Source organism: Rhopalosiphum padi, chromosome 3 (assembly GCF_020882245.1).
Source record: "Rhopalosiphum padi isolate XX-2018 chromosome 3, ASM2088224v1, whole genome shotgun sequence".
Taxonomy (NCBI): domain Eukaryota; kingdom Metazoa; phylum Arthropoda; class Insecta; order Hemiptera; family Aphididae; genus Rhopalosiphum; species Rhopalosiphum padi.
Window position 1 is genome coordinate 31,667,765 of NC_083599.1, and position 16,558 is coordinate 31,684,322.

The 16,558-nt window shown below is 26.7% G+C and overlaps 1 protein-coding gene across 2 annotated transcripts in view; it reads right to left on the reverse strand.

Annotated features, from left to right (window-relative positions):
- LOC132924210 (dual specificity calcium/calmodulin-dependent 3',5'-cyclic nucleotide phosphodiesterase 1-like) overlaps positions 1-16,558 on the reverse strand; it is a 175,071-nt gene that overhangs the window by 145,812 nt on the left and 12,701 nt on the right. Inside the window, exon 2 of one of the 2 annotated variants that reach the window (XM_060988378.1) lies at positions 11,635-11,655. The exons of the other annotated variant lie outside the window; for it this stretch is intronic. Coding sequence (XP_060844361.1) covers positions 11,635-11,655 — 21 coding nt within the window. The remainder of the gene's footprint in view (positions 1-11,634; positions 11,656-16,558) is intronic. 2 annotated transcript variants of the gene reach the window in all.

Below are 16,558 nucleotides of genomic sequence, written 5' to 3' on the forward strand. Positions count from 1 at the left end.
TACGATTTATAAAATCCAACGGGTTTTTACATTTACAGTATAACGCAAAGTAATGTATGTCAAAATAAAATAAATAAAACAATCATATTGAGAGTAAAAACATATGTATCTATAACGAAATGTCCCGTTTACATTAAAGTATGTTTTTGAAAATGTATACACCGGTGGGCGATAATAAAATATCGATTTTGTATTGAGAAAATTGGATTTGTTGATGTAAATCTCACTTTTTTGAAAAATTAAATAAAATAACGATATTTATTATTATTATTATTATTTTACATATTTTTTAGTTTCGTATAGGTATTCAAGTAAATGGAACGCGTATTGTGTTTTGTACATTTTTATATTGTATCTGTATACACCCATGCAATGTTTATTAATAAAAAATAATAAATGTTGTTTTCTAGTCATTCAATTCTTGTGATAAAATTCCTGCAAATACGCGAATACCTTTACTGATCGTTTTAAACAATGTTTTTTTTTTAAAACTAACTAATTTGTATAATAACTTTCTTTAAACAATATTTTTGAAACTCGTGTATTTAAAAACTCCTCGGATAAAGGACTAACAAGTAATATTTAATGTGTTATAAATAAAGTCATTGAATAAATAATATTGTCGATTGGTGGCGAATTTGTATTTAAAAAACACGAATTACATAATGTTATTATAAAAAATTTAATATAATATACTTTTTCTACGAGTGATAAAAAAAAAACAAACGAAAATATACTTAATGTTTATTTTAACTTTATAAGAATTACATACGACAAAGAAGCGTTAATTAATTTTCTTATCGCATATCTTTTTGAAATTGTTTAATAAACTAATCTAAATTTTCTATCGTCACATATTTATCTATTTTAAAATGTAATTATGTATATCTGTTTATTTTAATTATTATAAGCGTCTGTATAACTATAATACTCGAAATGGAATCATTTCAAATCTGAATACTTTAGATAAGTAAAACTAGTAGCAACCGGTATGATTTATATTCATCGAGTGTTATTTCAAAACATTATAAAAGTACCTAAAATATAATGAATTTTTCTAAATCTTATTTAACGAAATGGAAAACGAAAAATGGATAAGCGAACGTCAAACGGCACCGAACGGCTTATATATTTAAGTACATCTATTCATTTAACTCGGCTAAAAGTCGTGTGTATCGGATAGTTTTAATTGTTTTTCGGCTCGTGCAGTTCGCGCGTATCTTTGTACTGTTTCGTGTGTTTCACGAAACAACAAAAATGTTATTGTTTCGTAAGAACAATAAAATATATAATAAGAAATAATCAAGTGCCTTATAGAAATTGCACCGCACACTGAAGTCGAAATAGTGCGGCCGCTGCCGGTGTAGATATTATCGTTAAGTTAAATGAACAACAAAATAGTGAGGCTTGTTTTTCACTCGAATATCCGGACGAAAATAAACAACCATTTTATTCGTCGGGTTTAATAGTAATTTATTGTTTCCATTGTTATTATAAACGTTCAACTATTCGGTTTGTTTTTTATTTTGCACATTATGCATCTTAAAAAAATGTAGATAACTCGTATAATACTATTATATTATATTGTAATTATATTGTGTACTACTGCATGGCTGATGACCTAGTCTGCGATGTAATCAATATTATCGTATGAGTCAATATTTTATATTTCCACTCTACACGTACCTAATAAAATAATGGTTAGTATATATAATGCGTACATTCAGTTGAACAAAATAACGCCTGAAGTGGATAATCACAGGATCTTAGTTATTATAATATATTATGTACCGATAACGTGCGATGCTATAAAAACTAATTTTTTTCGAGCTGCTCGGAAATGATTTATCGAACAAAACAAGGCAATTCAAAACGAGTAGACATCGCGGCAATCTTATCTCGTCTTCAATTCCGTAGGCAGTATTTTATAATATTAATTTTAACGGGCCGTGCGTTATACATAATATTTTGTAAGCAAAAATGTTGACATTTAATAATTTTAGTAAATTACCAGTCAATGACGAAAAAGAATATTTCGCCAAATTAAAAACAATATTTCCTAAGCATTTTAAATACTGTCTTACTGTCTCGGGTATGATATAAAATATTCATTTATTAACCATTATTTATCTCACAATATAAAAAATAATCATGTTATGATGCATACTGCATATTTTTTTTTAAATTTTCATAAAATTAAACATATTATTATTCTGACATTAAAAATATGTATTATTATTATCCTTATTTTATTATATCTACCTAGCAATATAATGATATTATCATTATACAAACGATTTATAAAATATAAATATTATAAAAATATGTCATGATGCGTTTCTATTAATAAGACACTATAGTTTACCCAAATCATAATATTAAATATCATATGAATAGTGTACGTTTTACGATAATTTTAAGTGCATTTTTTTTTCAAATAAACTGTGTGTTCGACTTTCATTAGTTAATGACTGATCGATCATTTTCGTTCTCGTAATATATTCGTAATATACAATCGGGAAATACTGACAACGAGTATTACGAGTTATCTTTATTTTCCAAGACGTCTAGTCCCTAACGATTTTTCCTATGTAATAATTTTCAATAATTTATGAATTCACATCGTGCCGCTAACATACGTATACACGCGATTAATAAATTGGTTACGCGAAAAACAATAACGTTTTACTCTCAGGGATTTTTCCGACCATTTCTTATGCTTTGTGAGACGATGGTCGTAATATGTACAATATATATATATTTTGTGTGTGTGTGTGTGTGTAAGTGTGTGTGTGTGTGTGTGTAATATACTTCTTTTATAAATATATATGTCGGGCAAGCATAATTGGTACTTATATAGGTATAAATGTGCGCTCACTGTGAAGTTTCACGTGGTAAAAATGTTTACCGAAGTTAATACACACAGTAATTGTCGGGCGGAACACAGTCTCCCACACGATGTAGAATTAAAGTTGTGTCTTCTTGTACAATAGTTAGGTATAAATTATTTGCGATTTTATATTTTCTGGCGGTTCGTTTCGTTTCAAATAATCGTGACTCAGACATTTTCATTACCCTATTCGCCAATTAGTTAGCACAATATACTGCACGTGTCACGTTGGCCAAATAATAAAATTGGAATTGCGCGGTTACGATATAATATGCATTATGAACTATAGGCGTGCCTAAGTCTCTAGTAATAATATTAAATATTAATTAAAATACATTTCTCTACGTCATCACTTGGGGAGTTAACGAACAAAATAATGATCCCGCCGTAAGGACGCACATCGCATTTTTACCCGACGCTCACTTGTCACCGTATTCCTCTATTGTGATAAATGGAATAGTTATTTGTTAAAATGAGTAACTCCTATTGTTTTTAAATGATATCGTCTTATAAATTTAAATAATTACTTTACTTTATTTTGTATTGCGATTCCAGACCACCTGTAATAACAACTTAATCTTTAGACAAATGAAAACAACAAGGCTTTTTGTCCAATGACTTTCTAGTCAAAACAACCTTAATTTGGTACAAAATTTATTCAAATACTGTATAATTGGAAATCAGTATGAAACAGATGAAATTAAATATATTTCAGTAAACAATTGATAAAAAAAAAAAAATTAAATAATAATGAGCCACCAATGAAATGAATATAAATGCTATATGCTATTCTATGCTATGCCACGACGATTTATCATTGATTGAATTAAATCTCAGAAGACAAATGATCAACATTTCACCCCCCATGCAATCGCTGTTTCAAAAACGAAGAGAATCGCTTATTTTCCAGTCTGTTTGTTTCAGTTTTTATTTTTCTTATTGTTCAGTAAAATAAGATAGATAAACTTTGCATTCTCATTTATTACATTACTTATTTAATCTGGAACTTAACTTTCTTTTTCAATAAGCGTTTGTGTTAAACTGATAAGAAAACTCGTAGCATATTCGTTTTTAATATCAATTTATTTTTCAATTATTATTCCTCAACTTATGCAGGCTACTGATTTGATACCTTGAGATTATTAATTGGCGGGAAAACCATCACCACTTTGGTTTTTACGTTTAGTTTTATAAACAAATAATTCACGTGATCTATCGGATTATTATGTATCATCATCGTATACAACTGCCATAATATCAACATCATAAATGATAATATTTCACGAAGAATTGTGCTCGTCAATGAAATGTCTTAGTAATTGTAATAAATAAAAAAATAATAATTATATTTATCAATATTTAAATATATTTATCAGCTAGGTAACATATGCTATCCGTTAGATTTTTTATTATTAAAATAGTGTCCAAGTGAGAAATTTGGACCATGTAGCCATTACCTGAAATATATATATACACCTATGTATGGTTTTAAACTTAACCCTTGGATAGTAATGTACAAACAACAGAAAAAATTATCATCATTGAGTCAATCGCGGATGAGTTAATCGAAAAATAAAGAAATAAAATAAAAAATACGACAAGACTATACCAGTCATATTTAATAAACAAATATCTACACACGTCACAAATCACTTGAGACGTCTGTAAATACGCGTGTTGATTCTAGAGAATTGTTGTCGAGTCCACTGCGTCTTCGGCAATTCGATGTTTTGATATTTTGTAAACGTTATTAGCGGTTACTGTGCTCATGTGTGTACTGTACAAACGTTATATTGAGAATAACAGGCAGTGATGACGAGTTGCAGTGATAATAATAATTAATAATATTCCAACAACTGCGAGTACTGAATCGGGTGAAAATTGGTGTACAAAGATTTCAAAGAGGAAATACCTATATAAAATATAACGTATTAATAATTAATTTATAGGTACCTGTTGTATGAAACCGATTAAATATAAACTAAGCAAACTACTTACAGTTAAAATGCCAGAAAAAAAAGTTATGGATTATTTATTAATTAATATCTCATAAAATGTGTATTATTAGTATAAAGACGGTATTAAAAACGTCTATTTTTTATTATTATTTATTAAAACATTATATTACCTGTTTTAATTTTTAGTCCGAGTATAATATCAGAGAATCTAAATTTAAAATGTCGAATTTATTATTTATTTATATATTATAAGAAACTATATAAGTATTATGTTTAATTTTAGAACTTGAAAGACGCAAAGAGTAGATATTTTATAATTCATAAGACAAATGTAAAAAGTGAAATATATTATATTTATTATTACTAATTTTTAATTAAATTATCGTAATTATTTATTATTATTTTATATTTGTATTATATTGATGAGGTAGACTTTCGTTTGAATAAAAAAAAAAATAAATACTTTTATATACTAGGTACTCGTCAAAAATAATATTATTTTTATTCCAAGCAAACATTGTAGTTGGTATATGAATTCAAATATTATTTTTATAGGATAAAGTTATTGATTATTAATAAAGTTATCTTACAACCAACCATATTCCATTAGGTTATTATGAAATAGTAACCATGATGCTGAAGTAATTACTAATATTTTTTTATCCAAATTTAGTATATATTATTTTTTTTTACTATTAAAAACATTGGACTTTTTTAACTGCCAGTTTATTATTTTAAATCAATTTTGCAATTATTTTAAATGTTATTTTTCTCTTAAAAATTATAACTAACATATTTTCCAAGTAGATTTTAATTATATTACGATGAATTCACTTTTATAAAAATAAAAATCAGATAAACCTAATATTTGTGTTGACTTTTTAAGAGCAAAAAAATGAAGAATATTTGTTTAGTAACTTTCAGATTAATTACAGAAGAGCTCCAATGTTAGCTAAATTTAAAAATTGCATTTATTTAATTAAAATATTTTATTAAGGTTAGTAAAAGTAAAATATCGTATCCATTGTTTTTATTTATTAACTATGACAATTAATTAAAATAAACGTGTACTTTTAAATTCTTTAACGAATTAATTTTTCGTGTTAAGTGGATATCATCGCATAAATCTCCCGTCACGGTTTATGAACTCAACCGTACACGAGCACTGTTGTGTCTAAGTAACGCCTCGTTTTTCATATCCTAAAATTCAAGTCTCTGCGCTTCATTTCGAAAAAAATCTTATTTGTTTTTCGGCGACCAATTATGACGCGTGCCGCGCTAAAACCGACTTTGTACATTCGAAAGTCACGCGATATTCATTTTATAATGCGTACGTAACCTGTCCCCATCGACACGCTATTATAATTTACTCGATAAGCTTATTATAATATTGTGTTCGTCCGATTATTACGATTTGAAAAATATACACATAAATCTAATACTATTCCATTATATTATTATTATTATTATTATTATTATTATTTATACGATATTTGTATTCACGTCGTAATATTATAATATGTACGAATTTAGGTATTATATAATATATACGGCGGGCGCATGTTCGATGCAATTATTATTATGAGTACAGTAAGCGCGCCCTGTAGCATATATCGCTGGCACAAGATACGCGACGGTAATTAGGCTAAACTCACTTAAGTGCGAACGTCGATGAAACACAACACTTTGATAATTTTAGTAATTAAGAAACTGTACGGCGGCTTAAAATATAAGACGGTTACTTATAATCCGTCAAACCCGATATATATGGTATACCACTCATACAAATAAGTATGCACGACGGATTAATGAAGACGATATCGGCCGAGTCCGTACTCTTCTTTACGCACGGATAGTTCGATGCTCGCCGAATACTTGAAAAACTTTTGTAATTATTATTCTCGGTCAATGTTATCCGTACAAACAATATCGACAACCTGATCTGCGAGCGACGCGCGCGTATATTTATATACACTCGGTTTGGGTAAAGCCGGTGAAAAACCACGCGCAACTCGTCCCTTTGAACATCTCCGGTCTTAAGTCCCCGTCCGTCGCCAAGACAAAAAATTTGGAATTATATTAAATATATGGCAAATTAACGCATAATAAAATGTGCCCATCAAAGTTTTTATAGGTATATAAAGACAACCGAGCTGTAGGTTATAATGTATACCATCTTCAAAGGCTGCATAAAATTATCCTTATTAGTTTAACCCGACGCTGATGAAGTGCTGGAAGTTAGTATTTCGGTATACAATATATGATATTATAATAGGCTTTCATAACGTTTGGCTGATGGCCCTGGAAACATTGAAAAGATGATTTGAAATATTGGTTCACGACGAGACAATAATATAACGTTTGCAGGTTTTCGAAAGATAATGTTATAATATGTATTAAGCTATTATGATCTGCTAATATAAGCACGACTAAAGAAAATTACTCACTTCCTAAAAATTTATATTGCCTTAAGTTCATTTAACTGTTCTATAGTGAATTAGTGTTTAACAATACGAACGTTGTTAAGACAATATAACCATGATTTTTGTACACGGACGTTTCAAATAAATTGTTTCTTCGCTTAATAATAAATGTGAATATTATTTAAATAAAAAATTATTTTACATTTCAATGAAGATCGGTTAGAACCGTTTACATGATAAAAAAAATGTTCATTACAAAAAATTATTACAAAATAAATTGTACAATATCAACTAATAGTCTAGTAATGTCACTCAATCGTAAAAAAAATACATACGAATTTATTCACGAAATAAATGTATTGAAATTATGACAAAAAAAAGTAATATTATAATATATTAATATGAATAGATAGGTGAATAATTAATATAAACCAATGTATAGGTGTGTAAAAGAAAAAGAAAAAAGAAAATTCAATTTCTTAAAACCACAATTTAACTTTCAGTCGTAATCTTACTGTCTGATGTGCACCAATATATAACTACGTCTCTTATACCAATTGTTAATTAGCGTTTATACACCGAGAGCAATGCATGTGGTCGTTTAACAGATAAATGAAATTGTTAATTAGAGTAAATGAGATACACACGCGATAAGAATACAAATATTTCGAACCACAGATTTTGTAAATGAAGAGGAAGTTATATTGTGAACATACTACTACATAATATTATTGTGTAATTTCGGTCGATTGTCCGTTAATATAGAATTGACTAAAAAAATATTAGAGATTTTGCAAGCCATTTTAATTCACTATCTATTATAATATATAATTATATAGTTAAATTGATTTGAAAATAATTTACAAATATTTATTGAACAATTAGATACTGAGTAAACTATAAATCACCTTTATTTTAATAATTATTGGTTTTATGTGTGGATCGTATTCATGACCCAAATTTTTATTCTTGTATCTATAGTTGGTACATTTTGTTTGGAATTACGACATTATTTTAAAATAATATTTGTTAAAATATTTATATTTAATTATTAACAATTAAGATCTTGTAATTAATTGTGTATTAATACTTTTGATAATATTTTTGTTTACAATGAAAATATCAAAAGCTATAACGTTACAACATAATATTTCCTACGACCTAAACCTAGAGTATTAGGTAAGGAAATTAATACATTTTAAAATATATTTTTCTTGGATTTTAGCTTTAAAATAATTTTTAAACATTTTTTTTTATGGAAAATAAATATGTTAAACTTATAGACAAAATAATAGCGATATACGTATTATTATACAACTCGATCTAGTGTATTATCGGTTTAAAAATGTATGATAAATTGTAATTAATTTAATGGATAGATCTTTAGTTAGCATAATACATTATACAACCACTGGCTAAATGTATCAGGGTTTGCTTTATAGAATATACCTACAAATAACGTCAATAACTTAATGGTCTTGAAAAATAAGGAACAAGCAAAAAAAAAAAAATATGTGTAGGTACATACATTTTTATATTCATAGAATATTATAATGTTATATAACCAATATTTATTAAAATTGTATTTTAAGAATGCTAAAATATCAGCAGATTTACCCGTGGAAAATGTTTTAAATTATGAAAAAAATAGTGCTTGTATCTACGGAAGGCCGCTTGCGGGCCCATCGGTATTTGGCATGTGCATTAAGGATGACGACAAAGTTAAAGCTCGGTAGGTATTTTGTTGTTTAGAGAAGAGATCGAGAAACCTTACACGCCATTATCGACTGAGAGGTACATGTTGGTTCAATTATTAACTCTGATAGATGGGTATTGGGTAACGTAGTAACGTATAACGGCGGATTTTCTCAAAGTGGGTAGACCCATGAAGTATTACAGTAAACCACTAAAACAATTTTGTTGACCCAACTTTTGGTGCGAAGACCCAAAAGATTGAAAGCTTGTGGCCACCACTTAATTTAAAAATAATACAACAACTGCGTGGATATACTCAAAAAAATAAAAAAAAATAATAATAATAATAATAACATTATTATCTATTACAATATATAATATATGAATATGAACAATTTTTTGTAATCGGAATGTAAAAATATATAATTTATAGACGCCCCACGATGAAGGTGATGCCCTCAGAATTTTTAGGTGTATTAAACGGTAGAAGACATCTAATGTTTTTATTTTTATTCATTATTTTTTTAATTATTTTATTGTTAACGTTTAATACATTATTTTCAAGTATAGAGTCTTCCAATTTGTTTTAGTCTTTTTGCATTTAACCGATCGCAGTGGTTATAATACTCAAACCAGAATTGTTATTAAAGACACAGACAAATGTTGGTAAATAGGTACATAATATTTATTTGCAATAAATATTGGTAGAACGCAGACTAAAGGACAGCCATTCCCGTCTCACAAACTGTAGTGTGTACGTAGACAGTCAATAATATTATTTTACACAACGTACATAGAAATATATTTTAGATTAGTAAGTAATTAAAGTAGGTCGAGCCGATGAAGTGAGATGTGCTGAGATGACAACATATTTACCATTTAAGACCGTCACACGCGCAGACACATAAAGGCCGGTCGTTGTTGTGTATACTGCAAAGACAGAGGTCTCGATAGTGCGCGTGTGTGCTATTATCGCGGCATAAATATCAAATTTATATATATTCTGCTTATCAGTTTGTTTCATAATAAAAGTATTTCCGGCAATTATATTTTGTGTTATACTGTTGATAACTACTGTTCGACGTCCTTACCTATATGAGTTCTCACAGCCCCGAGATGTATACATATCATAATAATATGGTCATAAGTTCTAAAGGAACAAAGTACGTTCAATAATAAACGTACTTATATCATTGTATTTCATTAAAAGTGTACAGTGCCGGCAAAATTAAATTTAAGATATGGTCATTGCTTTAAAGCGTACATGACGAGTAAGATGTCCCAAGTGTTAACGCGTATTAATTGTAAGAGTGATACGACTAAACGTAAGACATTTTCGTTGAAAAAAACGAATTTATGTGTTAATATCTTTAATATAAAATGCATTCAAAATAATAATATAATTTTTTACATTTTTTTGACTTTTTTTCAATTTTTTCCATGAACATTGAAATATTTTTAAACATTTATTGTGAAGATGAAAACGAAATAATAATATATCAATGGGGTAAATAATGAGAGTCAAAAATAAGTTTTATTTTATTGAAAAAATAAATAAACCTATTAATTAAGAAATTACCTATAATAATATAAACATAAAAAAAAAAACGTAAATATTACTTTTAAATAGATTATGAGCCTTTTGCACATCATCGGTTTTACGTATTTATCGGTATATGATTACATCTTTTATACTAAATTACTCAATAACGAGATACATTCGACATTGAATTTTCAACTGACAAGAATTCTCTGATTTGTGATTTTTATTATTCTGAAAACTAAAATTATTTATAATTTGAATAACTAGCAACGTATTCTTTATTTAATTCATGATAGGCTCAGAAGTATTGTTTTTTCATTTCTTGAAACAATAAAGACTAATATTTGGTGGTCGATGTTTGGGTATTTTTTTTTTCTTTTAAGAATACAGAATAAATGACTGTTCAGTGTTCATGATAAAAAAAAAATAATTATTTAAAATTCACGAGATTCAACAAAAATATATTATGTTAGAATATGACTGTTTCTTATGTGAAAGAAAATATGAAGCGGAGTGAATTAATAGAAATTATTTTAAGTTCATTATTGATGAATTAACTCAGAAATTGGATGACCCTAACATACCTATAATAGTTAGTAACTAGGTAAATTATTTTAATTAAGTGTTTAAGTCAAAAATATAATTTTTAGTATAATAATGTCATGTTAACTTTTAAAAACGTAAAATATTTACAAAATCCTTTAACTACATATTTTTAATTTTTCGAAAAAAAATACAATGACATGCAATTAAAAATGATCATGCATAAAAATGAGTTTTTATTTTATTTAGTTTCTTAATGAACGTCATAAGAAAACAATTTTTTTGCAATTGAAAATTATAATTCAGATGTTGTATTAACAAATTTTAATTTAATAAAATAATCATATGAACAAACTATTCTATACCCCCAACGGCCACAACGCGTAATTATTGAATTTAAATTTATACTTTATATTAGTAATTCTCTGATCTATACAATTATTGTTAAATTCTAATATTATTACTTATTATTATATTATGTTAACACAAGTATTTTGTTTTTGCAGAAATTATTTATTTATTTTTTACATATTATAATTTATGAAAAATGGCTACTATTTACTTCAAAATATGGTATCTTACCTCCATAAGATGGTAGTTCAACTAAAAAAAAAAAAAAAAAAAATTTAATTAAAACAAAATTTTATTTATCAGTTATGCGACACATAATTTGAAGATAATGTCTGCGACAATTAACAACCTATATACTATGACAATAAGTTTAACACAATTATCTTCACAATATAATATTATGTTTTAAAACACATTTCAATATTTATCATAAAAATAATTTATTATATAAATCTGTCTGGTAAAAAACTGTATTCACTACAATGGCATCAAAACAATCAATACCTATAATATCAATTATTGTAGTAACTATTGGTCGTATCAAACATCGAATCGATGTTTTAATAAATCAACGCGCGTGCAATATTATTATTTCCACTACCGTATTCGCGGCGATGTAAATACTAAAATGTTACATTAAATCATCAGACTTAAAATCCGCGACATAGTATATTAATTTAACACGTTTGTTCATATTATACGGATTGCGTTCGGCTTAATAGTGTGGTTTTTAAAACACGTTATATGTACCATATACAATACGCAGGGGATAATGGATATTGTGTATTCTCGTGCCGTATTTTTCATTTTTAATGTCCATATACAACAGGCTTAATATCATAATATTCGACCCATTGTTTACCGTCTAAGATAATTAGTAAGTACGCGCGCGTATCATAAATTGTGATACCATCATAACATTTTTACAAAAACCGCCGTTACCGTCGTGTTTACTTGACCCATTAGCCGCTGATAATGTCATTGGAAGATAAACAAACCTTCGGCCGACGAAATGCTCGCCTTTTTATATTGATCAATATACGGTTACATGACGAAACAAATACAAAATGTTTGTAGAAATTTGGCGCCGATGACGAATAAACGAGCAAAACCATAATAATAATCTCCGACCACGTCATGTAATACTGTTGTGGAGTGTGTCGAATACGCCAACACAGTAATTTACGAATCGCATACGAATAGATACGTGTAACATAACAATATGCAGGGGAAATATGCGAGTGCTTGATATTGAGTAATGTGTTACCTAACTCGTGAAAAATTGAAATAAAACTAATAACAGTTACGGTCATGAAGACGCGGAGGTAATTCAAGATCAATAAGAAAAAAAAATGCCTAATCGTTATCATTGAATATTTCATTAAATGTTACGAATTATATATTATTATTGACATCAAAATAAATACGTAATACGACCAATTGAGATCTATAACGTTATATAAAGTACGTAGGTATATGTATATAATGGGTAAACATATAAAATAAATATATAATACGTGTGGTCTTTAAATTATTGTATAGAATAAATAGGTATATTATCCACTGCGTTCAAGAAAAAAATACCGAAAACATTTCTGAATGTTTTTCGCAATTCAGAATGTTAATATTATCTGGTTAAATGTCACTATTTCCAAGTCATTAAATTTTGCTTATTTTTTTTCGTAAATTATTATTATTATTATTTTTTTTATGAGTTTTTATAAAAACATTTTTAATATATAGACAACAACGAAAAAAACCCGAGAAAGTCACTCTGCTATAATAGAAGATTTCGCGTGTAGGTACTTCGTCATTGAGTATGTCACCGTAATGCGGTAAATTTTAATTCAATAACAAACCATTGAATACGTAATGAACGTGTGATAGTCTCTATTTCTATGGATATTTTATAATTTATTCACATTATTATTAATAATTTATTTTTCTACTAGTAGTACGGTATTTTATGAATTCTAACGAAATTATTATTGTGCAACCATAGGTAATATTATATTACATATTATTTGATATTTTTATAATAGACAGTATAAACTTGATTTTAAGTTCATATTAACGAATAGTATAATGATGTAAATATTTGAATATTGTTATATAATAATAATAGCTTGAAATATGTCTATATATTTTTAAAATATCATTGTGTATAAAACATAATAATATGTAAATTAAAAAATTAAAAAATAAATATTTTATTCTTAAAAAGCATTAACAATTATGAAATGTTTTAAGTTACTATAATTAATATTTATTGAACGACAATAAAATAAATAAAATCATAGGTTGTCGTTTAAATAATAAATTTAATTTAATCAAAATCTATGTAACATTTATATATTTTTAAATTGCAGTAAGGACAACTTATGATAAATATTTAATTTAATTTTAAAGATTTCAATCGAGAAAAAGGATTATTATTCCTCGACAAATTCTACATTAGATTTGGTAATAGAAAAATAAAATGAACACATTTTACAATAAGTACTAAATATTATGTTTTGATAAATTACTACAAACAGGGTACATTTTTATGGTTGTTGGTTTATTATTATTAAATTTATTTATTTACTTTATTTATACATCGTGTATTTGATAGTTTCACATGATTATAACATCTATTGATACGTGCATTTCAATTTGATTATTTTCATAACTTTAAAAAAATAAAATTTTATTTTCAATCAACTAAAAACATATAAACATAGAATGGAACAAAATAAAATAATAACAAAGTCCTGAAAGTTAAAACAACACCAATAAATCGTTGGCCATTTCAAATGATAAACAAATTAAAATTGTGTATTTTGCGTGATTGGTATGCTTAATATTATAAATGACAATTAATATGATCGGTTATGATCGTTTAGAATTCTCTGTAGATCCTTTTAAAATTTGAAACGGAAAATAATTTCCTCATAAGTATAATGCTTGTATGCCAAATAAGCTTAGAAAAAAAAATCCAATATGTTATAGGATCAGAAATAAAACTATTTTTAATATGTACAATAAGATCAAAAGATTCTTATCAAAAAAAAAAAAAAGAGTATTTTAGTATTTTATTGTGACATAATATACGGATAGAAAATGTTGAATATATATAAAAATGTTATTATTTGTAATATTAATAAAATACCATTAAACTAATCCAAAGAATTCAGATAAAATTCCATGGATAGTTCGTAAATAAATCTAGAAAAATATATTTTTATTGATATTATTTATAAAAATATCTAATACATTCAATATTGCACTAATCAGATTTGATAAGCTTTATGCAAGTTATTAGCAAAATTATCCATTACAATTGCAAATAGTATGGTATTAAGAATGGTATTAAGAATACATGAGCACCTAACATTTAGTAAATCAATTTAATTCGCATAAATATAGTTTATCAGTCAGTTTTTGGCTGGTTCATTATGTTTGATATTATTATATGGACAGTATATCGTTTTAAATATAATTGTATACATAAATGTTAAGCGTAGTTACAACAAATATAAAATCATATATAAATGTCTATAATAAAATTAACTAAGTTACTTACAGCTATTACAACTACCAATATTATTTGCAAATATGATTGTATTACAAAAAAAAATTTAAAAGAATAAAAATGTTTATAACAATATAATATTATAGAAGTTCAACTTATAGAAATACAATTTATTTGAGAAGTGCAGCAGCATTTCATTAAAAACAAAAATCGATTATGTTAAATTACGATTGAATTTTATTAAGTAAGTTTACCATATAAACTAATAATTGTTGTATTTATTGAAAAAAAATATGTACTTGTTTGATAATATTATAACGATTTCTAGTTAGGTAATTTTTAAATTTAATACGGGAAATCCCTGATTTTATGTACATTTAAAAATAATTTTGTAAATATCAAATAATTTTGCATTCCAAATAAAACTTATCTTGTATAATTTATTTTAGTAAAGAAAAAATATGCAAACAGAAAATGACGAAATTTGATATTTAATAATACGACATTTTATAAACTGTATTTCATATTTTTCATTTTTATAATTATAGAAATAAATTAAAACTTGTAGGTATGCATGTATCTATTCCACATATTACCTAACCATTAGGGTTTCACAATTATCCTTGTTATATGTTATCGTAATTTATGATCAGTATAATGTATTACTTTGTGGACATTGATAATAAATCATTTTTTATTATGAAATTTTACGTGTTAAATGTAACGCGTCGTATATTCAGTAACTTCAGCACAGTGTGAAGAAAACCAATATTATCAAATTGAACAATTTCTATAAGAACTCAGATTGAATAATAAAAATAATAATAATATTAAAAGGTAACAGAAAAAAAGGTGAGATACTAGAGTCGACAATACAACTATTAAGAAGGTTTCTTTAAAGTGAAAGCAAATATACACGGAAATTCAAAAATTACTCTGTTAGTACAATATGTGTTAAATTTCCAATCTATAAAGGCGCTGTAAATAACTTTTTGAGCTTTTCAACTGTCCCAGAGTGTAAACCGAAAAAACACTCATTGTAAAACTAAAAGCACTGTCGCTCTATTCAGGAAAGCAAAATGAGTTTTTCAATAGTAAAACCGTTGGTTGAAATCGCAATAGCGAGTATAGTACTAAAACGTAGTATTGATAAATACATTTTTCTTTTTTTTTATATTATATAATATACATTCATTTTAATTTAAAGCTAAAGGTTTTAGTCTAATGCACAGTTATTGAGTTTGTGTATAATAGTATCCAAGCCGTTGTTTCTAAAATCATGGCATATAGAAACGTGCCTACCTCGTCTATACTTAAAGTATAAGTCCGAAAAGTACCGTAAAATAATATTAAGTATTAACTATATTATGTATGTATATACTATTATGTCTTTACAAAAATAGTGTCTAAGCGGAAAAGGAGTGACGACTTCGAGCCTAATAGACCATCTCACTGGTCAATGGGGTGATACGCCGAGCTACCGAGAACGATTCAGTACACACGTTCCATTAAATTCAGACTGACCTATAGGAGGGGGGTGGCGCAGAGGTGATACGATGGCTAGCGGTAGGTAGCGGGCATTATAATAATATTATAAGCTTATACTCTCTATTTCTATACTACTAACCCCCCGCACCCGCC